Source organism: Pteropus medius, unplaced genomic scaffold (genome assembly GCF_902729225.1).
Source record: "Pteropus medius unplaced genomic scaffold, Ma_sr-lr_union100, whole genome shotgun sequence".
Taxonomy (NCBI): Eukaryota; Metazoa; Chordata; class Mammalia; order Chiroptera; family Pteropodidae; genus Pteropus; species Pteropus medius.
The window spans coordinates 260,624-286,802 of NW_024346771.1; the positions used below are offsets into that span (position 1 = coordinate 260,624).

The following is a 26,179-nucleotide window of genomic DNA, read 5'->3' on the forward strand; positions in this document are numbered from 1 at the left end:
TGTAAAAATTCATTCCACAAATGAAGGCACAGAGTTAAGTTCTGTAGAAGCAGACATGGTTTCTGTTTTCACAAAATGTCCAGTTTGGTGGAGGCTTGAACAGAGGCAGATAAAAGAAACTGGTCATCTGCTTTGTTCAGAAATAAAAAGGAAGCAAAAGGCAGATCAAATCAAAGATGATCTGCAGACTACATCGATCTTATCCTGAAGTCATGAACTCACTCAATAAGATCACAGAGGATGCAGGCATGGTGATGAGAACAGGTAGCTAAAAACAGCCGAAGATGATTATAATGAGATTTTTTTTTTACCTCATTAATCAGGAAAGTAGAAAACCTATTTATTTTAATTTACTACTGCCTCTTTTGATAACTATTTCCTAAGGAAAAATGAGGCAGAAAGAAAATGAGTATGATAGATACTCTACATTCACTGAGTCTTCACTTTTCTTCTAACAGTCTATATCAGTGGTTCTCCACTGGGTGGGGACATGGTGATTTTGTCCCCAGGGGACATGTGGCAATGTCTGGAGACATTTTTGACCATCACAACTCAGGATACTATTGGTAGCTAACAGGTAGCAATCGGGGATGCTGCTAAATTTCCTATAATGCACAGAATAGCACCCTAAAACAATGAATTATTTGTTCCAAAATGTCAATAAAAGTGAGGTTGAGAAACCATGTCATGGTTGGATCTAAAAAAAAAAACAGTAAGTCTATAGTATAACAGCAATTGGTACCACTTTAAGAAGGACTGTACAGGAACACTCTCCTCCTTGATAAGATAGCTACAGACTACCTAAACATACCTGATAGATCCATAATGGGAAAATAAAACAGGATGAAAAATATTAGTACAGAATTCTTTTTAATTTCAAATATTAGCATACAAATGAAAAATGAATTTGAAAGATGGATGAGACAATTTTTTTGCTTAACTGATTTTGATCATCAACTATTTCTACAACCACAAAAGCAAATGTGGTCACATTTTTGATTTAGGTCAAATCTGACAAAAGATTTACAAAACTGTGTCACTAAAAATGGCCTCAAATATTAAACTAATGAAAGAAAAAATTAGCTACTACTTTTTGAGGAGATGCTCCATTCCAATAAGAGATATTCAAAGTTATTTTCCCACATTATCTAAAAGATCTAAAATCTTTTATTTTGTAGTTTTATGATGAGGAAGAAAAACATGGAAAAGTGATGAACCGACAAACTTTTAGGTATTAATAATATTACAATTCAATATATCTTAATACAAAAAGACAGAATTATATCCTATGAAGTCATACTACTGAGAAGTAGACTCTGTAAGAAATAGTAAAACAACAAAGCAGCTTTCATACAATTTTGGTAAAAAAGCCTTTCATTGGCCATTAAACTTTGTAAAAAGGATATAAAGAAACACAAACACAAAGAATGAAAAGAAGAATAAAGCATTATCTAAATAATAGGATCTGACTTATTACAGTAAACAAAACATTTCAAACAAAAATATTTCCAAATCTTAATTAATGAAGTTAATGTAAATATGGTGCCAAGTGGGTACTATACTTTTCAGGGGATCACTTCATAAATTATGTAAGTGTCTAACTACAATGATGTACACCTGAAACTAATATAATATTGAACATCAACTATAATTGAAAAATTAAAAAATAATGGAGTTAATGATACCATATATTTTCTATAATGACTCCATCAAAAAATTAATCCTTTTAAGAAGACAAAGTTCAGTAAAATGGAATTGGTACAAACGCAATTCGATCCCTAATTCTATCAAATTTGCTTCTGAAACAGACATAAACCGACAACAACAAAATTCTCTATAACAATCACTTCTTTAATTACATTATTATTTAACGGCTAGCTCTATAATAGTAGGAATTTATGTGATAAAACCTGACCAAGAGCTGAAGAAAATTCATTATTGCAGCCAATCTAAAGGGAACCTAGCTCAAATATAAGGCGGGGCAAATAACATGAGAACAGGTTGGAAGGTGGTCAACTGCTTTAAGGCAATTTCACACCTGGCCTGAAGCTACTCATCCTCTACATCATTTCTAACAAGAAAGTTTGAGAATGTGGACTGTCTGTGCTCCTCTCAGTAGTGGGTCTCTGGCTCAGTGGCCCTAGGGCATTCATTAATACTCTCCTCTCATCTCTGTCAGCTATCTCTCATAGAGATGACTAGATTGGACAAAAATTAAAAAGATACCCAGAAAAGTAAAATACCCCAATGAAGGCAATTCTTAAATCACTGGTAAATTAGGACACATTCTTCAGATTAAGCTCTGTCAATTAGGCACTTAATAAAAACAAATGACATTTATGCAAGCATCTCAACAACTAACAAAGATAAGAACAGAAGAAAGGCAAGATTTATATTTACTACCTACATTTTGTAAAAAATGGGATGTTATACTTTAGCCAGAAGTTGTTGAATGAAATGGAAAAGAAATTTCCATTTTTGAGAAGGAAATTTCCATATCTGAGAAGGAAAAATATAGTATTTTCTTATTCCTTTTTAGTTTCATTAACTAAGAGTTATTTTAGTATTTTTCAATATATAAATAATGCTCAGATTTGGGTTAAACAAGGAAAATTAAGGCAGTGTCTTTAAGCCCAATAAAGGAAAGAAGTGACTAACAAGCCTATCTGAGAGGGACATTAAGCTTATATTTGGATACAACATTGAACAACTGTGGCTTTAAATACAAAATATTAATGTTTCAAATTTCCACATTTCCTCAGTTAATCTTTCTTTTCAGCTATATGTATTTCAAATGGACCACTTAGTTTTAAATAATTAAAGGAATACTTTTCACATAATTTTGGAACAAAATGTGAATGGTGCTTGACCCAGAACTATTGTTTTGGATAGTACACGATTATGTTCATATGTATCACTGACCCAGTATATAAAAAAAAGGAAGACCCATAACTGTCAAAATATAGTTGCAAATGGCTAATGTCCTTTGTAATTTGATATAAAACAGACGATACAAGTTTCGAGGTATTGCTGCCTTAAAATGTTACTAAGGTTTGAGTTAAAAAATGAAAGTTTTAAAATTTTGCTTGTTTCAAAAAAGAAATGCTTTTTCTCTCAAGTTGCATACTTCATTTTAAATCTTCTTTTAGCCATCGTCGTAATGGTATCCCTGAGCTTTGTCTCATCTGCGTAGCACATCAACCAGCCACCTATGGTTTCAGCCATTCTATTTAGTGTTATGTCTTGTTATACCAATTCATGGAGCGTTTCACTGCTTTGATCCAGTTTTCCATACTGATTTCATATTCTTGCCATTTCTTCTGTGGCTTGAAAACCATTTCACTTTGCCTCAGTTTCTTTAGTTCCTCCTTGTCAGTCCAAAACCCTATAGATGAAAAAATTATTCTCAAATTTTAAAGCAAACGAGTCCATAAATTTTACCCACAAACCTATATGAAATGGTGCAAAGGTAAACAATTATTATTTTAAAACAGAATCCAAAACATTTTGTTGCTTTGAATTTTGTTAGATTGACTATCCATAAGAATAAATGCACCAGGATTTTAAAATCTTTTGGTTTCTAACTATCAGTTTGATAGGGTACAAAATCATTTCTAGAACAACCATACTCTGTCATCATTTAATTTCATGACTTGCTATTAATAAAAAAAAAGAGAATAGTATATTTTCATATAATTAAAAATATAAAGATAAATAAAGATTTTTGTCACGTATCTTGAGGTAAGAGGCAACTCCCTAGGGTATGCATAAAATTCAAAGTTGGAAATTAGTATTATAAATAGTTTCTTTTTCAAAGTATTGCATTTCATATAAGTTACTTAAATTCATACAAGTTACTTATAATAGAGGAAATACTGGAGTTCTGGAATATATTGTTCTTTATAAAGAGGATCATGTTAAAGGGGGTCAAATATACGGTGACAGAAGGTAATTTAACTTTGGGTGGTGAGCACACAATGTAATATACATATGATGTATTATTGGACTGTACACTTGAAGCCTATATGATTTTATTAACCAATGTTACTCCAATAAATTTAATAAATAAAGATTATGTGATTTATAATAATATGCAGCAAGAAAACACATCAATAACTATTATCATAAGTAGTCTGTAATAACAGAAGTGTCTTGTTAATAAACTGGTACATCTCACCTACTCTGAAGTACTAACATAGTTGACAAGTCTTCGTAAAGTACATTTTCTCTTATGAATAAAGCTGAAACATAACATTCTTTCTTCTATAATTTCCTGTCAGGTCGCACTCTCTCTATTTACAAAGTCACATTTTAGATTCTATATTTAAAGATATTAATTAGTTTACAAAGACTAAAAACAATTTTATTTAGTATAGTACAGTTAGATAAATCTAGTCATAAAAATAAATGTTCTTAAAATCCTTATTTCCAGAATTTATTTACACTAGAGCATATATATTTTTAAAAGTAATTTTATTAAATATGTATTGATTAGACCCAGTTTCTGAGGAATTCTGAAAATACAGAGAATAGCCTTCAGACTTCAAATTTCTGAAGGAGAAGCAATCCAACCAGAAATCTCAGCTTTTCTGAGTAGGAAAAATTGTTTCCCTCTAGTTAGTGAAGTGTCTTTGCATTGAAAAGGTATGAAATTAATACAGATATAATGATGAAGATAAAACTCAAGCCACTATGCTATGCGTATGAATAATCTGCATGCACTTGTTATTTAGAGCATTTTAAATGTTCAAGAGAATTTGACATATGTGGTCTTATGAGATAAAAAGTGTAAAAGAATTTGATTATCCTTATAAATAATACTAGATTTTTTTTGAGAATTTGATTTACTATAATTATAAGCATAATTTATCAGTTTGCAAGAGTTGTTCATGTGCTGGAGAAAGATTTCCTTGTTACAGGTCTAAGCTTGCTCAGCTAGGCATGTGATATTATTTCTACAAATCAACTATATTAAATTGTTAAGGGTTGAAATATACAAAGAAATTTAAATTTGTAAATGGGAATGATTATTTAAGGAAAGTTATTTTCTTCATTTTGAATTAATCAAACATTAATCAATGAACAAAAGAAAGTGACTATTAATTTCACTCAAATTTAACAGATTTTTAGTAGAATGAAGTTGAACAACCAAGAGTTCATACTTTTTGGATTTGTAACTCTAGTATGCTAAGTATTAGCCTAAAATGTTTAACTATAAAATATCCTGTTTTGCATAAACACTCTTCCTTTCCCTATAGGAACACATTAAAATATTCCCAAGGCAACACCTTGCTTCCTCTAGGGCCCCCTAATTGGCCTCCACACTTCTATTCTTTATCCCTCCCAATTAATCCTTTCACTAATTGCCAAAATGATCTGTTCAAATGCAGATTTGTCCATGTCTGCACCTCCCCATCCCCCATGCTTAAAATTCTTCAGTGGCTCTCCAGTGCCTTGACAATCAAGTGCAAGCTCCTCTTTATGAGGAATTAACCACAACTGGACCTCTATATACCTGTCTAGCCTTCCTTCTTGCTCTCATCATATAAGCGCTTATGGCAATGGGCCGATGTCTTTGCAGGAGCTCCTTTCTTTGTTGGACAACTCACCTTTTATCCTCTCCTCACCTGGCTGTCTGCTAACCCCTTCAAAACTGAGCTTTATGTTGCCTCCTCTGGGAAGCCTACACCATTTGCTTAAGACTATCACTGTTTAATAATCTGTTGACTTGTCTGACTGCTCCTGAGATTCCCATAGCAGGGATTGTCTTTTAAACTTTTTATTCCCAGCAGAGACTGTCATATAGCAGGGTACTCAGGAAATGTTTAATAAATAAAAGAATGGAGTTGTTTTTATTGCCAAAGACAAGCCTATCTACTCAGAAAGTTTACCCAGAGACCCTGCCTTCCTAAAGACCAAAGCGGTTGAGAACTAATTGTCCCCATCTCATACTTCTGATTGAAGAAGTGAAGTAAAGATGGAAGAGGTGCAATAAGGCCCACCTACAAAGGAGAACACAGAAATATTTTGTGAGTAATGTGCATACACGTAAAGAGCTTAATGGACACCAAGGTTTTCCAAACCCTCTCTATAATTTTGCATTTTGGAAGGAGAAATGCTATCTGTAAGAAGTAGTTTGCAAGATAGCTCTCATTTTTATAAAATCCACACATACCAACAGCAAGACCAGCTAGAGAAGCTGCCCCTACGCAGGACATATCACGGTGGACAGGTCTGTCTATATTCTCATTAATCAGGTCTGAAGTCATCTGCATGATGAAACTATTCTTACAAACTCCTCCATCTGCTCTGTGGAGAGAAAGATATTTGAGATAAATTACTATAACAAAAGCATAAAAACATTATTGATTCTTTTTAAAAGGACCACATGTTTTCTTTAGATCCTTGATTTTATGTTTTAAGTTGAACTATTTAATTCCAAAATTACATCACTTAGCATTGACCTAAAGATAAAGGACCTTACTAGGTAATCTTGAAACATTTTTCCTTATTCCTGTCACCAGTTTCCTCACCTGCCCTGTTTGTCCTGGGACTAGTTCAAAATAGGCCAAGTAAATTTTAAGCCAACATAAAAATTCATTTGGATGTTGTAGCCAAGAAAATTTAAAACTTATATGCCAAAAAGATAGCCACACAACCAAAAAAAAAAAAAGAGATTTTAAAGATTTTTATAATATATACATGGGTGTTAAAGTTCTCCCAAATTGGAGGTGGCACCAACTTCAAATCAGCACTGGAGCTGAGACTTGAATGACAAGGAGCCAGCAATGTGGTTATTACTTGGCGAGCATTTTAGACAGAGGGAGCACCCAGCAATAGCCCTGAAGATGGAAGGCGAAAAGGAAGAGATCTTTGGAAACATGGCGGAGTGAGAGACGTCCCAGATCCCTCCCCTTGAAACAACAATAAGCTGAACATCTAAAATTCAACAAAAAACACTCAAACTGCACACCAGCACTTCTGAGCATGGGATTTGAGCATAAGAGCTACCATGAGACAGAACCCTGGGTGTTGGGCAGTGGACCAGGAGTAATAAAGAAGCTGTCTCTCCCAGCCGCTGGAGCTCCCTGCAGGTGGAGCAGAGGAGAAAAGGAGCAGCGAGTTCCCCGAACAGTCCTGCCTGGGAAAGCTGCAGGGCTCAATCATCAGGGAAGAAAGCAGAGAAGTGGGACAGGACCGCAGAGGAACAACAGTTGATTTTTGCTGGCCATGATTGCAAAACCAAGGCTGAGCCACAGCCCCCGACCCCCTACTATCCCCATACTCTCCAAGACCGATCACTGAGGAACCCTAAGGGATTCTGAGCAAACAATGCCGAGACTGTCACTGACACTGACAGGGACTGAAACTGAGGGTAGCGAGCGTGATTAAAGATCTACAAGGATATTTAAAAAGTGTTATTAAGACTTTATATAAAGTAGGGATCCAAGAGGCTTAGACGCCACCTACTGTAAACCAAAAGAAAAGCGCCTTCTTTGTAGCAGGCTAAAGAGAGTCCTTTATATAATAAATCTTCTTTCTGGAAAAACAGTAAAATACACTTCCAATAATGTCCAGGCGGAGAAATAGTCCATTAAACACCATGAACGACCAAGGTGACATGGCATCTCAGAAAGAGTGACAAAAATCTCCAGAAAATAAGCTTACAGACATAGAAATATGTGACTTAAATGATAGAGAATTCAGGATGGTACTTCTGAAAAAACTCAATGAGATCCAAAACAACTCAAATCAACAATTTCAGGAATTGAAAAAACAACTAGATGAAGAGAGTGAGGAGGTTGAAACCCTCAAAAAGGAACCAAGTAGAACTTCTAGAGATGAAGAACACACAGCAAAAGCTGAAAAATGAAATAGCAAGCTTGGGAAATAGAGAAAACCAAATGCAGGAAAGGATCAGTGATATCAAAGACAGAAATCTAGAAATAAATTAGATGGAAGAAGTGAAAAACCGAAGAATGAAAAATAATGAAAGAGAAATACAAGAACTAGCTGATACCATCAAGAAAGATAACATAAGATAATGGGCATTATCGAAGGTGAGGAAAAGGAATAGGGATTAGAAAGCATTTTCAGACAAATAGTTGACGAGAATTTCCCAAAGCTAAGGAATGAGCTGGAGCTTGGAATTCAAGAAGTCAACAGAACATCCAATTATCTCAACCCAAAAAGGCCTTCACCAAGACACATTGCATTAAAATTATCAAAAATCAACAACAAAGACAGAATTCTCAAGGCAGCCAGAAAGAAAAAAAAGGTAATATATAAAGGTAAACCCCTTAGATTATCCTCAGACTTCTCAGCATAAACCTTAAAAGCCAGAAAGGAATGGAATCAAATGTTTAAACTATTAAGTGAAAGGAACTACCAGCCTAGAATAATGTATCCAACTAAGCTTTCCTTTAGATATGAAGAAGAAATTAAGACCTTTTCCAGACATACAAAAATTGAGGGAATTCTCCACTACGAGGCCTGCATTACAGGAAATACTGAAAGAGGTGAGTTTACCTAAAACAAAATGACAAAAAAAAACCATAATTAGGAGTAAAGTGACTATTGGGCAAATAGAAGCTGAAGAGTGCAACCCTTACTAAGAACAGGGCATTATAAGCTTAAATAATAAGAAGAGAATTGTTATAACAAGATAGTAATGAACGTTCAGCACACATAGGAACAAATTGAGATAACAGTGACATGGAGGTGGAGATAAGGCACGCGCGGAAGAAAATGGATGACTGTATATATATAACTATCTTTTACATAGTCATAATGGTAACCAAATGCCAAAGATTCAAAACAGTTGTATATAACATAAAACAAGAAGGATCAGAGAAAAAACCCACAAAAGCCAACCAAAATAAAGAAAACAAAAGCACAAGGACAAGAAAGCAATGGAAACACCGAGCAACCAGAAAGCAAAATGTAAATGGTTATAGGAAAATCTTATATTTTAATAATCATCGTAAATGTAAATAGACTGAACTCACCAATAAAAAGGTACAGAGTTGAAGACTGGATCAAAAAACAAAACCCAACCATATGTGCCTCCAGCTCCAAAGACAAATATAGACACAAAGTGAAAGGATAGAAAATGATATTTCAAGCAATGGCATTCAGAGAAAAGAAAGGGTAGAAAATGATATTTCAAGCAATGGCATTCAGAGAAAAGCAGGAGTAGCAGTACTAATATCAGACAAAATAGACTTCAAAATAAAAGAAGTAAAGAAAGATATTGAGAGACACTTCATAATGATAAAGGGAATCATGCACCAAGAACACCTAACACTTATTAATATCTATGCTCCCAATTCGGGAGCCTCAAAATATGTAAACCAATTAATAACAGAACTAAAGGGAGAAACAGACCAAAACACTATCATAGTACGAGACCTAAATATTCCACTGTTGGTTATGGACAGATTATCCAAACAGAAAATCAATAAGGAAATAACATCCTTAAAAGACACATTAGACCAACTGGACATAATTGACATTTACAGAGCCTTCCATCCCCAAACAGCTGCTTATACATCCTTCTCTAGTGCATACAAAACATTTTCAAGGATTGACCACATACTGAGGCACAGAGATAGCCTCAACAAATATAAGATGGTTGAAATCATACCATATATTCTCTGATCATAATGATTTGAAACTAGAGATCAACTTCAAAAAGAAATCAGAAAAAACCACAAATACATGGAGAATAACAACATGCTACTGAAGAATAACTGTGTCAGAGAAGAAAGAAAAAGAGAGATCAAGAGATACATAGAAACAAATGATAATGATAGTACAACATATCAAACTTTTGGGGCATGGCAAAAGCAGTCATAAGAGGAAAGTTCATATCATTACAGGCCTATCTCCAAAAGCAAGAATGAGCCAAAATAAACAACCTAATGTTTCATCTTAAAAAACTAGAAAAGGAAGAACAAATGAGGCCTAGAGTTAGCAGAAGTAAAGAAATCGTCATAATTAGAGCTGAAATAAATGAAATTGAAAACAAACAAACAAAAAACACTAGGAAAAATAAATAAAACAAAAACCTGGTTCTTTGAGAAGGTTAATAAAATTGACAAACCTCTGGCGAGACTCACTAAAGAAAAAAGAGAAAGGACACGAATAAACAATCAGAGATGAAAGAGAGGAAATTATGACTAATATTGAAGAAATACAAAGGATCATACAAGAATACTATGAAAAAGAATATAACGCCAAATTTAATAACCTAGAAGAAATGGACCAGTACTTAGAAAAATACAACCTTTCTAGACTGAATCAAGAAGATCTGGAAAATCTAAATAGACTGATTAGCAGTATGGAATTTGAAAATAATCATCAAAAACCTACCAAAAAGTAAAAGTCCAGTACCAGATGGCTTCACCAGTCAATTCTACCAAACATTCAAAGAAGATTTAATACCTATTCTCCTCAAACTCTTCCAAAAAATCAAAGAGGAGGCAATACTTCCCAATGAGGCCAATATTACTCTGATACCAAAACCTGGTAAAGTAAACACAAAAAAGAAAACTACAGACCAATATCTCTCATGAACACAGATGCAAAAATCCTCAATAAGATACTAGCAAACTGAATACAGCAACATATTAAAAAGATTATACTCCACGATCAAGTGGGCTTTATCCCAGAGGCACAGGGATGGTTCAACATACCCAAACCGATTAATGTGATATACCACATAAACAAATTAAAAAATAAGAATCATATGATCATATCGATAGATGCAGAAAAAGCCTTTGACAAGATACAGCATCTATTTATGATCAAAACACTTAACAAAATTAGTATAGAAGGATAATAAAGGCCAATCCTCAGCCAACATTATACTTAATGGTTAAAAAACTAAAAACCTTCTCTCTAAGATCAGGAACAAAGCAAGGCTCTCCACTATCACCACTGTTATTCAATATATATTGGAAGTCCTAGCAATCGCAATCAGACAAGAGAAAGATATTAAAGGCATCCAAATAGGAAATGAAGATGTCAAACTGTCACTATTTGCGGATGACATGATTCTCTATATAGAAAACCCTAAAGACTCCACAAGAACACTACTAGAAACAATAAGCAAATACAGTAAAGTCTCTGGATACAAAATCAATGTTCAAAAATCCATAGCTTTCCTATCCTCTAATAATGAAATGTCAGAAAAAGAAGTAGAAACAATAATTCCTTTTGCAATTGCAACAAAAAGAAAATACCTGAGAATAAATTTAATGAAACAAGTGAAGGACCTATATAATGAAAACTACAAGACCCTATTAAAAGAAATTGAAGAAGATACAAAGAAATGGAAAGATATCCTGTGTTCTTGGATTGGAAGAATCCACACTGTTAAATAATCTTATTACCTAAAGCATTATACAGATTTAATGCAATCCCCCTCAAAATCCCATCGGCATTTTTTAAAGAAACAGAACAAAAAAATCATCAGAATTGTTTGGAAGCAGAAAAGACTCCAAATTGCCAAAGTCATCCTGAGAAAAAAGAATGAGGCTGGAGGCATCACTCTGCCTGACTGCAAAGCGACAGTAATCAAAACGGCATGATATTGGCAGCAAAACAGACACACAGACCAGTGGAACAGAATCAAGAGTCCAGAAGTAAACCTATATTTATATGTGCAAATAATTTTCTACAAAGAAGCCAAAAACGTACAGTGGAGAAAGAAAGCCTCTTCAATAAATGGTGCTGGGAAAAGTGGAAAGCCACTTGCAAAAGAATGAAACTAGACTGTTGTCTACACCACATACCAAAATTAACTCAAAATGGATTAAGGACCTGAATATAAGACCTGAAACAATAAAATGCATAGAAGAAAATATAGGAACTAAATTCAAGAACCTTGGATTTAAAGAGGATTATGAATTTGACTTCAAAAGCAAGGGTTGTAAAAGCTAAAATAAATGAATGGGACTACATCAAACTAAAAAGCTTCTGCTCAGCAAAAGAAATCATCAACAAGGCAAAGAGAGAACCATCCGAATGGGAAAATATATTTGCAAGCAATGCCTCCGATAAGGGCCTAATATCCAAAATATACAAAGAACTCATACAACTCAATAACAACAATAAAAAAACAAATGATCCAATCGAAATATGGGCAGAGGACCTGAACAGACACTTCTCCCTAGAGGACATACAAATGGCCAACAAATATATGAAAAGATGCTCAACATCACTAGCTATTAGAGAAATGCAAAGCAAAACCACAATGAGATGCCATCTCACACCTGTTAGAATAGCTACAATCAACAGAACAATAACAAATGCTGGAGAGGATGTGAAGAAAAAGGAACCCTCATACACTGCTGGTGGGACTGCAAATTGGTACAGCCACTATGGAAAACAGTGTGGAGGTTCCTCAAAACACTAAGAATTGATTTACCATATGATCCAGCAATCCTGCTACTGGGTATTTATCCCAAAGACTTGAAAACCCATATCCGAAAAGATATTTGCACACTGATGTTCATAGCAGCATTATTCATGGTGGCCAGGACATGGAAGCAACCAAAGTGTCCTACGATAGATGACTGGCTAAAGAAGCTGTGGTACATATATACAATGGAATATTATTCAGCCATAAAAAGATGAAATACTGCCATTTGCGACATTGATGGACCTCAAGGTAATCATGCTAAGTGAAATAAGCCAGACAGAAAAAGTTGAAAATCACATGCTATCACTTGTATGTGGGACATAAACCTAAAAGCAACAATGAGCAGGACAAACAAACAGACTCATGGACATGGGCTATAGGCTAGTGGTTACCAGAGGGCTATAGACTAGTGATTGGTAGTGGGATGGGAGAGAAGGGACGAAGTAGATGGGGTAAAGGGGGTTAAATCTAGGGTTTAGGTAGAGGGTGAAGTGGGTAAAGAGGATCAAATATATGGTAGCTGAAGGAAACTGGACTTTGGGTGGTAAACACAGTAGAATACACAGATGTTAAATGATAATGTACACCTTGAGGTGTACTTCAAATGCAAGAAATGAACAAATAAACATGGCTTTGGTTTTTCAAAAAAAAAAAAAGTTCTCCCAATTTCCCTGTTGTGTTCTATTCTTCACAAATCTGAAATCGGCTTTCCTTTCCTCTCCACATTCCTATGATCAAGAATTTTGTTGCAAAGAAGCTAGGTTTAAATTATTTTTGAAATCCTGAATAACTATAATGATGAAAATACTAATAGCCACTACCATTTACTTTCAATTTCTAATTAAATCTGTTAGAAACACAGTTTACATACCGGATTTTTGTTATAGGTATATGGATCTCCTTCTGCATCACCTCATATAACTGTTTGTTTCTAGTTTAAAAAACAAGGTAACTATTTAGAGGAAATTGAAATCATAGTAATTCTCTATTTTTTCAATCTAGAAAAATAAAAATTGTGATTTTACATAATATTTATAAAATATGCTAAAAAAGTATTAAAGAAACAATAGTATGCTAACTGGAAGTTGATAACATGCTCAAATAAAGAAGAGGCTCACGGTCCTGTACTTTTCACCTTGATATGAAATAGCGTAATTTTTATTTTAGAACTAAATTATATATAACCATTCCTACGTATAAAAATATAAAGCAAGCATCCATTTAATAGATAGCTATTAAGATGACACATCATATATAACACTTAATAGAATTAATCAAATATCAAAATAATCATTTTATAATCACAGAAAATTATATTTTAAACATTTAAATGTTCCATATTCATGACGGCCACATTCTTAATTTTAATAAGACACATGAATAAAGACACAAAAACCTTTAAAAGTCCAAATTTTGAATCTTTAATTCTTAAGAAATTAGATATTTTTAAAAAATCGTTCAATTTTCAGATATCAAATCTAAGTGATACATATATACAATGGAATTTTACACATATACAATTGTATTGTATATATGTAAAAATATACAATTGTATTGTATATATGTAAAATTCCATTGTATATATGTACCTCAATATGTATTATACATATATACAATACAATTTTCAATTGGTACTGGTGCTATTTAATATGAAAAAAAATGACAGACCACAGAAATTAGCAATAAGGACAGATTATGTCATATAGCATTTGAATTAAACTACAGGTAAAAACACTCAGTTAAAACTGAGAAATTTCTAGTTTAGCAGAAATTAATTAAAGGAAATGGCAATACTGTATAGGGCAGGTTTTGGTACCTGAAAGCTATTGATTCCAAAATTGCTCGTACAAGATGGTATTTACTGGTGGAAGCCTTCAAACCCATAAAAGAGGCACAGGCACAGGGGTCATTTACTGGAGCCTAAAGAAAGAGATCATAAGAATATATTAGTATTGTTCTAAATTATATCTATAAACTTGAACATACTATAGAATAAAAATACGACCATGTTAGAAAAAAAGGTGCCTATTAGAGTTAAGTAGTTTTAAAATAAATGATAGCACCCAAATTATGTTAAATATTACAAAAACTTTTTAACCAGGACTTAAGCAGGGTTGAGTCACTGATATTGGACTTAGTTGGATCTTCTGTTTGAGTTCATACCAAGAAAAGGGACTGAAGCACAAGGTAACAAATTATTAAAGGCCTAGCTTTACAAATGAGGAAAATGAAAAGCAATTCTAGTATTCCTCCCTTTCTCCAACTATAAAGATTTTACATTAAAGTTGTTTACTATGTAGAGTGGCTTTTTAAGGATATAAATTAGACTTGGGATAAAGAATGATAATATAAACAATGTGTTTTGCAGTATCATAACTTATACCCAATATGTTGTCAGGCATTCAAGCTAAATTCTTCTATTTCTTAGTTTAATAGTCTTATTGCATAATATGAGAAATGACCCAACCAAACACTTGTCTTTAAAAGAGTCAAAGTCTTGAGCTAGAAAGTATGTATTCATCAGATGAGATTTGTATTAATTTTCGTATCCCCAGAAATGCAAGACAACCTGGGACAAAAAGATGAGAAACAAATACTCCCACCAGAGCTTCAGTCTCATGGGGAATCAGATAGAACAGTTCCAACACACCTACATAAGGTTATGACAGAGGACACTGTTAGTGCTGTTATGAAATGCATCTTCTTCACTTGGAAAACTTTCTACTACTCCTTCTCCTAGTTAATCCTATCCCCCTTCCAAAACTTCGCTCAGGTTCCTCTGGGAAAGATTCTGACCCCAGAAACAAGTTCAGGTCCTCCATTCTGTTTTCATGGAACACTATCTTCCCATTATACCATGCATCACAGTTTATAATCATATATTTGTGTGATTGTTTGTTGAAACTCCATTTAGCAATAAATATGCATTTACTGAATAAATGAATAAACAATTTTTTTTCTAATTACTTAACTGAAGAAATTCTACATTATATCATATCTCTATTATAGCTATGATTTTCCTCCTAAATTTATCTTGACAATTTTCAAATTCATTAGCATCTTTTGGTGATTCACTCGGCAAAAGCTGATTTATACAGGAAAGCTGGTAGTATAATACTATAAAATATAGTTCAGATTCTGCCAGTTCATTTAGTTTCTAGTAGGCTATGGGTTTTTATTTTTAAATTTTTTGGGGCATAAAAATTACTTCTTCCAATATACCACATAAAATTCTGGTATGAATAGCCTGAAAACACTTTTATGCAAATGGCTATGAACACGATCTACTATTAATAATAAGTCAATTTGAAGGGTACTAAATTCCATAGAAACCTAAAAATCTTGATAGGTTACAATGTCCCTGCATTAGTTAGTCCAAGTGAATCTCTCTTTGGGATGATATGGTAGAGAAAACACTGGGAAGGTTCTTTTCAGGGCCTGGTGATACCTTGCCAGGGTAGACAGCTTCTAGCCATACCTCCAATCTATAATTGCCAATCCCACAGAATGAGCCTCCTAATTAGGAATAGGACTCAGCAAAGTCCTGTTTGACAGCCTGAGCAAAACTAGCAACTCCTGCCCAAGGCACAGAATAATCTGCCCAGCAGGCTTTTGTCACCACTGGAATCTCAGTTTAATTTGCTAGGACTCGAAGGACGATTAATGTGAACATGCCTCTTGTCCTCGTCAACCTAGACCCTAAAAGCACATTCCTCTGGCACCTACTATGTATATCTGTTATCATAATATTTTACGCTCTACCATGAAATAGTATGGCAGAGTGATTATAATCTGGACTCTGGAGTCAGAACACCTGAATCCTAAAATCAGCTCTGCTGCTCACTAGCTGTGTAAGACTGGGCAAATGATTGAACGGCTCTAAAACTCAAATTTCCTCATCTTCAGAATGGGGTGATAAGAGTGTCTTTTACTTTGTTGAGTTACTAAGGAGTAAATGAGATAATACATGTAAAGAATTTAGGGCAGCGCCTAATACATCATAAGAATTCACAGGTTAGCTACCACTACAATTTTTATTTTACTATTATTTCTTACCAAAATCCTTCCCACGCTACTTATTTTCTTCATAACTCTTTCACTGTTGACTTCTGAATGCTTACGTATATTGTAAATAAATTCCCCTAACCCTTAACCAATTCTGAGAAGTTCCCTCCACCTATTCTGTGGTTGCTAATAACAAACCTGACATTGTGCTGGGCAAATGGCTTCAGCTGTATTTATTCAGAGGCGGTTCCTCAGGCTTCCACACGACAGGGACCAGAAGGACACTGTACCAACCTCCCATGATGCCTATAGGCTACTATGCATCTACTATTAGCAATCACTTCCCTTCCTCCATGTTTTCTTAGGTCCACATCAACATCATGCTGTCTCTAACTTTCTACTGCTCAGACATCCCAGTCATTCACAGAACCTACTTGCTGCCCACATACCCTTCTAATGAAACTGCTTGAATCCACAGTCCTTCTTGTCTAAAACAGCCATGTCTCATGCTCTAGTCCCACTACTGGCACCACAACTGTAAGGAGTGAGAACAACTGACTCAAAGTCTGTCTGAAGCTTGAAAAAATAAGGCAGTACAATCAGATTCCCTCTCCTGGAAATGTGGACTAGGAAACACTGAGAAAAAGTCCACCAACAGCAATAAAAGGATGAAACTAAAAGGATGCACAAAGTGGAAGAAGGTTGTGTGTATTTCCAAATTGTGAAGAAGAAAGTATAAAGAAAATAATGACAAGTTTTAAGCAGAAGTTATGAGGAAAAAGGAAACAGAGCAAAACTGGTAAAGAGAAGAGAAAAGCAGACCTACAGAGAAGCAGGAATCACAAAGAACATTGAGAACTGCAAGGTCCATTGCCAACTCCTTTCCAATCTCAGTCTGCAGGAGCATGTGAACAAGTGGCTCCCTTCAGGGATACCTTAAGCAAGCCTGTTTCTCAAAAACCTCAAAACCCTCATTGGAGCATGACTCCTCATCCTCTGAAGACTGGCACTTGGCTCACAGTCCTGTCCATCCTACTACTGCCATCCTAACAATCTCTGATACCTGTCATGGATACTCTACTCTAGTATGCCCCTCCCCAGACCACAAGCTCAGCTGGAGAGAAGCCACATGGCTGCACTGACTGATGCCATCCCATGTACTGCCTGCTCCAACCCACCTTTTCTGCCATTTCCTAAAATAGCTGTCCCAGACATTCCCACTCACCTCAAAGTTCCTCCAATGCCCATTTCCCAGCAGATTCCCTTGAGAAACTGAGGCTATTACAAGCCTTTAATATCCTGCCCCAATTATCTAGGCTATAACAATATTCTAAAATTAAAGACAGCATCACAGATACTTGTGTCTTCCTTCCCTCCATTCCCCTATCCCTCGTTGTTAACATAGGCAGCTTATAGGTGATCATCCCCCCACCCGCCATTCTCCAAACAGTTTAGTATCAACACACTATTGTTTGAATTAATATTCGTTTACCAGTTAAGACTTTCATTTTATATTAGGAAATATTTGGTCTGCAGGCCCCCCTCACCCCTCCCAACCCCAACATATTGCCTGGTTGTGATCATGGCAGGCCAGGGCCATAGTGTAACCAACATGTAATTTAAAACCACATCTGTGATGGTTTTCTCTAATCTTTTGGGCTTTAGCATTACTTTGCTTTTTTATTATATATTTTATATTATTTTTACAGGTGTACGAATTGGTGGAGAAGATGAAGAAGTGAAACAGAGAGTTGTCAACATATAGTCACTACTAAGTCCACCAGCACTTTTTAAAATGGGAAGAATCCATAGTAACCTAACTAAATCTTACCTTTGCTAATAACTATTCATCTAACCTTCCTTCTTAAACCTCAATCAGACAAATATTCTTCATTCTCTGTCCTATCACGGATAGTAGTTTCACATCATCCTGAAGAAAATGCAATGCTATCTCTATATGTAATTTATAAACTTCACAATACAGTCTATAGAAGGAAATTATTACAGGTATTAAAATAATGCTCATTTTAAAAATCTAGTTTGGAAATGTGGTATTTTTAGAGATTTAAAGCATCCTGATGTAATTATTTTTCACCAGCTTCTAAATTTTATTATCCACGCTTCCAAATTTTTGTAAATGATTGCCAGAGTATGGATTGGACTAGAAGAAAGAGAAATCTTTATTTTTTGAAAGGAAAAATATTTAAAGGAGATTAAAAGAATGGGTATAAGCTTTTTTTTCTTTTTGTTTCTTTTTTTATTTTTAAATTACAGTTGACATTCCATATCATTTTATATTAGTTTCAGGTGTATAGTACAGTGGTTAGACATTTATATAATTTACTGATTCCCCTGTTAAGTCTAGTCCTCACCTGACACCATATATACTTATTTATATACAGTATTATTGAGTATATTCCCTATGCTGTACTTTATATCACTATTTTGTAACTACCAGTTTGTACTTCTTATTTTTCAATTCTCTTCTTATTTATTTAAATTAGTTTCAAATATACAATACATTGGTTAGATATCTATATAATTCAAAAAATGATCCCTCCAATTGCTCCTTCCCCTGGCCCTCCACCTAGCCATCATATTAATGCTAACTGCATTCCCTATGTCGTGCTCCCTATCCCCATGACCAACTATCAACTACTAATTTGTACTTCTTTAACCCTTCACCCCATTCTCCCAGCCCCCCTAAAATCCCTCCCCTCTGTCCATCACCAAATTCTCCACTATATTTCTGAGTCTATTTTTGATTAGTTTGGTTTTTTTGTTCCTTAGATTCTGCATGTAAGTGAAATCATATGGTATACTAAGCTTTCTTTAAAAAAATGGAAAATTTGTTTACAATAATATACCTGAACAGTTTTTTGACTAAAAAGTCTTTGTAACAGTATGTTACTATTAAAGGCAGTATCATAGATCTTTCAATCAAAAACAAAGTTAAATATTACAAAATCAAGTCTTTTACTGGGTTCACTTTTTGATTAGGCAAAGTTACCAATAATCCATCACAATAAGAAATTCTGATTGTTTAAAAAGGTTAATGTAATTTATAGATAAAGAACTGCAAAATGTGTGTGTCTGGTGTGCGCATACATTCCTTGCCATTATTTTTCGAATTCTCAATGGCACACTTCACCTAAGTACTAATATATTCCCCCCACTGGAAAATGGCTATTTTGGGCCATGACGAAGTAATCCTACATCTTATGTAAAGTTCTATGATAAACCTGCCAACTTTTAGTTTCCACAGGAATAGAGTTCTAAGCAGAAGTCAGCTGAATTTGTTCTACTCTCTCATGGACTTCATACTATGTCAAAGCATAGTTTCTCATCCTAGAATGTACATTTCACCTTAGTTCTGTTCTGTGTCCAAATTTTCAGGTCGGGGAGTGTCAAATACATAATTTTGGGTGTATATATGAGTAGAGAATTATTTAATTGACATTAATTTTTTTTAAACATACCTGCAATCCATTAAAAGATGGAACAAAATAAACTCCTTCAGAATCTTTCAAACTTTTGGCCATTTTTTCAGTCTCAGCAGCATCTGTGAAAAGATCTGCAAACACAAAAACAAACAAACAAACAACAACAAAAAAACCCTAAAACAAAACGAAGGGGTTGGGGAGGAACAAACAAAATTATGTTATATGACTAGTATTTATCCGCATCAACATTTATTATAAACATAATATGAAAGGTCGCTCACTTAAAAGAGTTAACACAAAGACCAATCTGCTTTAGTACTATCTGGGTTGTTACACTGCATAGGTTTATGAGTCCATGGAAGGGGCAAGAGAGACAGAAGGCCCTCTTAGACTTCGTATGCAGCAGGCCTTTAACCTTTAAAGATATTTGGGGCACTTTAAAAAATTAATTATGTGTATTTTTTGGCATTAAAAAATATATTCCCCTAAAGATAACACTCATTCCAATTTTCTGATGAAAAGGTCATCTACCTATAATAACCAAGAGAATCAACTGAAAAACTACTCCACCTAATAAGGCTCAATAAGGGGCAGTAACAAAGATATATTAAAAGTCAATCTTTAAAAAACAAACACACAAAAAATCAAGATCTAATTTATTTAGTATACTTTTTTTTTTTTTACTTAAGTATATAATACACATACAGGAAAATACACTAATCCGAAGTGTATTACCTGTATGAATTTTCACAGTGTGACTACACCCAGATAACCAACACCCAGATTAAGACACAAACATCTTTGTTCAGCATCACACTTGTGAGAGTCATCCATTTTGTTACAAATAGTTGTACTTAATTCATTCTCACCCCTGTATAGTATTCCATTGTGTGACTATATACAATTTATTAAACTATTCTACAGCAGATATGCATATGGGTAGTTTCCAGTTTTGGGCTAATATAAAAAGGCCACTTTGAAAACTTGTGTACCTTCTTTAGTGAACATATGTATACATTTATATTTGTTATATACAAAGGATGAAATTGCTAGTCCTAGGATCTTCACATTTAGGATTAGTTTTAGCAGATACTGCCAAATCATTTTCCAAAGTGGTTCTACCAATTTAAGGCTTCTATCAGCAGTAGAAGTTACCCCATATTCTTGCCAATAAATGAAACTATGTTTTTCATTTTAGCTATTTTGGTGGTATTGCATGATGGTTTATTCGGTTGCAATCCTTTTCATTGGCCATTTGTTTGTGAAGTGACTCCTGAATGAGCATGTAAGACTGACAGCACAGATAAGATGAAAAAGCTTAATAATAAATACTGCTGGATTTATGCAGCCTTAATTAAATTGGTTTTATTTTATCATATGTTTTGTTATTCTTATAATAAAGAATTGATTAAAGAAAAGAAGTTTAAGAAACACCTATATTAAAACTGAAGTTCATGATCATTTATTCTTTAATTATAATTTTTATTCATAAAGGCAGTTATCACATCCATAAGTCACATTCATTTGGTCAAAATATCCAGATAACACATCAAAATATCTCTAGCACTTCAAAAACTAACATTAAAAAGAAAACAATGGTTTTAAAATCTATACTTATTAAAAATCATTTTCATATTTCTAAATTTTAAAATCAGGATGTGGAAAATGTACTAGATGGCTGGTTTGAGGAACATTTTCGGTAAGAGATAAAGACATGGGAGAAAAAATCTAGTTTATTCACTTTCCCAATTGGTTGTTCCATTCTTGCCTGAAGATTCTCTAAATTATCTTCCACTTAAGTTGTTCTCAGATGACCTTATTGATGAAAAGCCTTTTGGAGTAAGTAGACTTCACTCTGTCTCTCCCATTGAATGCAACTAAGAATCCCGGGTGGAATGCATGGATAAGCTGAGGACTCAGAAGAATAAGCTAGCAGACTGACAGAGGAACTCTAAGTACCACCAAAGTGATGGTGAGTTTCCTGTTTTTTTTTTTGTTTGTTTAATTTCCTTGATACCTTCTTGCCTAGACTCAGCCTGAAACTTGAAACTTAGGTTTATACACTGGGTGCAAAGATGAAAGGTTTCTGAAGAAACTCTTGTTTCTGGCCTTAGGAACAGGAGTCAAAGTTCTCTACAGAACAGTGAGTGGGGAAATTGCCCTGTTTTATGTTTTTTTAAATTTCTTTCATTCCACCTTAACAAGAGAGGAAGAGGGAGAGAACGGGAGGGCGAGGAGAGAGAAAGAGAGAGAGAGAGAACAGGAACAGAACCTCAGAGAACCGTGGGACAATAGGAAGAAGCCTAATATTTCTGTCACTTAAATTCCAGAAGGAGAGGACTGCAGAAAAAATATTTGAGGAAAAAAAGTCTGTGGATGAAAGCTATAAAACTATAGATTCAAGAAGCTCAGCAAATTCCAAAACAGATAAAACACAAAGAAATTCATGCGCAGATACATCATAATAAAACTGAAAGCTAAAAACTAAAGTAAAAAAAAAGTCTTGAAAGCAGCTAGATTACATCTTGGGGAACAAACATTCTAACGACTGGTTATTTCTCATCAAAACTAGGAAGATCCAAACATCTTTTAAGTACTAAAAGAAAAGAATACTGGTTGTTCCTAAACAACTCAGAAGTCTATATCCAGCAAAAATATCCTTCAGGAATAAAGAAATTCTCCAATGAAGGAGAATTCAGATAATTCCTTGCCAACAGAGATTCTATAACAGAAATGCTAAAAGATATCGATGTGGAAAAAACCCACCCATAACCTAAACCTCACACTTTAGGTAAAAATTAACTGAAAATGGGTTATAAATCTAAATGGAAATATAAACTCTAAACTTATATGTAAATAAGGGAGAAAATTTGTGCGGCTTTGGTGCGGCAAACAGTTCCCAAAGCATAGTCCATAAAACAAAAAGTTGATAAATTAAACTTCATCAATTTAAAAACTTTTGTTCTGCAAAGGACACTGTTCAGGAAATGAAAAGATAAGCTCTAATCTAGGAAAAATATCTGCAAATCACTTATTCCAAAAAAGACCTAAAAACAGAATCATAAAAGAACTCTCAAAACTCAAAAGTAACTACCCAATTTAAAAAAAAACACACACACAAAAGATTTTAAAAGATACTTCACCAAAGAAGATATACAGATGGCAAATAAACACATGAAAAAATGTTTGACATCATTAGCCATTAGAGAAATGCAAATTAAAAATACAATGAGATAACATTATACACCTATTAAAATGGTTAACATCAAACAACACCAATAACAACAACAACAACAACAAAACCCTAATAGTATGAAGCACTAAAGTAACATGAACACACATATTGCTGGTGAGAATGTAAGTACAGCCATTCTGAAAAACAGTTTGGCAGGTTTTTACACAGATAAACCCATACTTATTTGTGTGTACGTGTTTATATGACACATATAGCACTGTGTTTATATTAGCCAGCAATCTCACTCCTACGAAAATGCCCTAGAAAAATTAAATCTTATGCTCACACAAAAACCTGTACATTAAATGTTTATAGTAGCTTTATTCATAATCACCAAAAACTAGAAATTAACAGCTCACATGTCCATCGGTAGAATGAATGTAAAAACTGATTTACACATATAGTAGAAAATCACTGAGCAGTAAAAGAATAAACTATTGATAAATATAAAACCATGGATGAATCTCAAAGGCATTATGCTGAGCAAAAAAAAAAAACGATCTTAACAGATCATATACTCTATGATTATATTTACTGTATAAGACATTATGGAAAAGGTAAAAGTATAGGGATGGAGAAAAGATTAGTTTCCGCCAGAGATTAGAGTGAGCCAGGGATTGAAAATAAAGAAGTGACAAAGGTAATTAGGGAGGATGATGAAAGTATTTAGTACAGCAATCACAATCCTAATTGAGATGATGTCTACTCAGTCTATGTAGGTCTTAAAACTAGAACTATACATCAAAAAAGTGAAACAAACACAACCACTATAAATATATATAGTATACAGGTATAAAACAGATGGCTTATGGTGGTAGTTGCACAGATGTATACTTTATCAATGCTCATTGAATACTTTAAAAAGTTGAATTTAGCATCTTGACTTGCAGTCAAGATGGCAGAGTAGGTAAACACTGTGCTTGCCTCATCCCATGACCACCTCAGAATTACAACTAAACTGCAGAAAAACCACTATTGAGAATCACCTGAAGTCTAGCTGAACAGAAGTCCTGTAACTAAAGATAAAAAGAATAAGCCACATAAAGACTGTAGAAGAGGCAGAGATGTAGAATGGGCTGGTCTCACTCCCAGGCTGTAACAAGAGATAAGAAGGACTCAGTAATTTCACTTCTGGGTATATATCCTAAGAAACCCAAAACACTAATTTGAAAAGACATATGCTCTATATCTTCATTGCAGCATTATTTACAATAGCCAAGATATGGAAGCAACATAAGTGTCCATCAGTAAATGAATAAAGAAAAAGTGGTACATATATATAATGAAACACTACTCAGCCATAAAAAAGAATGTAATCTTGCCATCTGCAACAACATGGATGGACCTAGAAGGTGTTGTGCTGAGTGAAATAAGTCAGACAGAGGAAGACAAATACCATATGATTTCACTTATATATGGAATCTAAAAAACAAAATAGAAACAAACTTATAGATATAGAGAACATTTTGATGGTTGCCAGATGGGAAGAAGTTTGGGGATATGGGTGAAGGGGTGGAAGGAGGTACAACTTGGTAGGTACAGAATAGTCATGCGGATGTAAAATATAGGATAGGGAATATAATCAATAATGTTGTAATAACTATGTATGGTGTCAGATGGGTACTAGATTTATCAGGGCGGTCACTTTGTAAGTTATATAAGTGTAATCACTATGTATACATCTCAAACTAGTATAATATTGTCTGTCAAGTATAATTGAAAATTAAAAATTGCTTTTTTAATTTTCACAAAAAAAGATAAAAGAAAATATTGTCTTTAACTATAACATGTTGGATACTTGTATCTGAAGTTTTTTAATATTAATGTTGCTTATACATTTTTATATTAATTTAGTCTTATTTTCTGACATTGTAATTGTTTTTGAGCATGTAGAATAAAACAATGCTGAGTTAATAAAAATATAAAAAAAGTGAATTTAATTATGTGTAAATTAAACCTCAATAAAATTTATTTAAAATATTTTTTCTCAAAAAGAAGAAAAACTCAACTTCACTCATAGTAAGAGAAATGCCATTTAAAAACTGAGATGTAATTTCTAACCCATTTAAGTTGGCAAAAATTTAAAAGCTTAACAACATATAAGACTTGTACTTTTACTCCCAACTTCTGCAGTTCACCTAAACAGATAATTGGCTTATGGGAAAGACACTATGAGAAAAAAGGCTATGAAGAAACTGTCTTACACACTTTTGGGGGAAATGCAAAAGGAAACCACAACTACAGTGGAGAATTTGGCAACATCTAAAAACTACAATGCATTAATCCTCTGACACAGCAATCTCATTTCTGGGAATTTATTCTTAAGACACACCTCCAAAAACATAAAAATACATATGTACAAGGTAATTCATTGCAGCATTGTCTGTATTTTCAAAATATCGGAAACTACTCAAATGCCCAAATATAGGCTATTGGCTGACTAAACTGTATATATACACATAATGGGGTACCATGCAGCTGTGAAGAAGAATAAAGAAAACCGTTATTTGGTGATGGAAGGAAATTTAACTTTGGGTAGTGAACACACAATGCAATATACAAATGATGTATTATATAATTATACACTTGAAATCTACTTGATTTTATTAACCAATGTCACCTCGATAATTTTAATTTAAAAAAAAACCTTAAATCGGTTGGTTTAAGAGCAGTTCAAATAAAATAAAACAAAGAGAAGTTTGGCCTGCTACCAGGAGAAAATCCTATTTTTTATTTGAAAAATACCTCATTTGTATACTTTGCTTTCACCATGTTGGGATCTTTGTTCTATTTCCTTTTGGCTGGAGTATCTTTTCAGGTAATTTCTTCAGAAAGTATATACTGCATGGCCAAGAAATGTCTCTTTTGTATTTAATAAGAATGATATCTTAGCCAGGTGCTGGAATATTGGTTCATCGTTCTTTTTTCTCCGGAATGAGTAGATGTTGTTCCACTTTCCAAATTTTACAACTAACTTCTATGTCAGTCTGTTTTTTCTTTATAAATAAACTGTTCTTCCTGTCTTGAAGCTTTTCTTTATCCTTGGGATTCTGACAATTCATCTACATA

The 26,179-nt window shown here is 33.9% G+C and overlaps 1 protein-coding gene across 3 annotated transcripts in view; it reads right to left on the reverse strand.

Annotated features, from left to right (window-relative positions):
- Positions 1 to 1,149: 1,149 nt before the first annotated feature.
- The window catches only part of GK5 (glycerol kinase 5), a 68,035-nt gene continuing 43,005 nt past the window's right edge, over positions 1,150 to 26,179 (reverse strand). For all 3 annotated transcript variants that reach the window (XM_039876466.1, XM_039876465.1, XM_039876467.1), the window contains 5 exons: positions 19,912 to 20,006; positions 14,244 to 14,347; positions 13,299 to 13,358; positions 6,176 to 6,309; positions 1,150 to 3,385 (listed from right to left, as the gene is read on the reverse strand). In XM_039876466.1, coding sequence (XP_039732400.1) covers positions 3,237 to 3,385; positions 6,176 to 6,309; positions 13,299 to 13,358; positions 14,244 to 14,347; positions 19,912 to 20,006 — 542 coding nt within the window. In that variant the 3' untranslated portion in view covers positions 1,150 to 3,236. The remainder of the gene's footprint in view (positions 3,386 to 6,175; positions 6,310 to 13,298; positions 13,359 to 14,243; positions 14,348 to 19,911; positions 20,007 to 26,179) is intronic.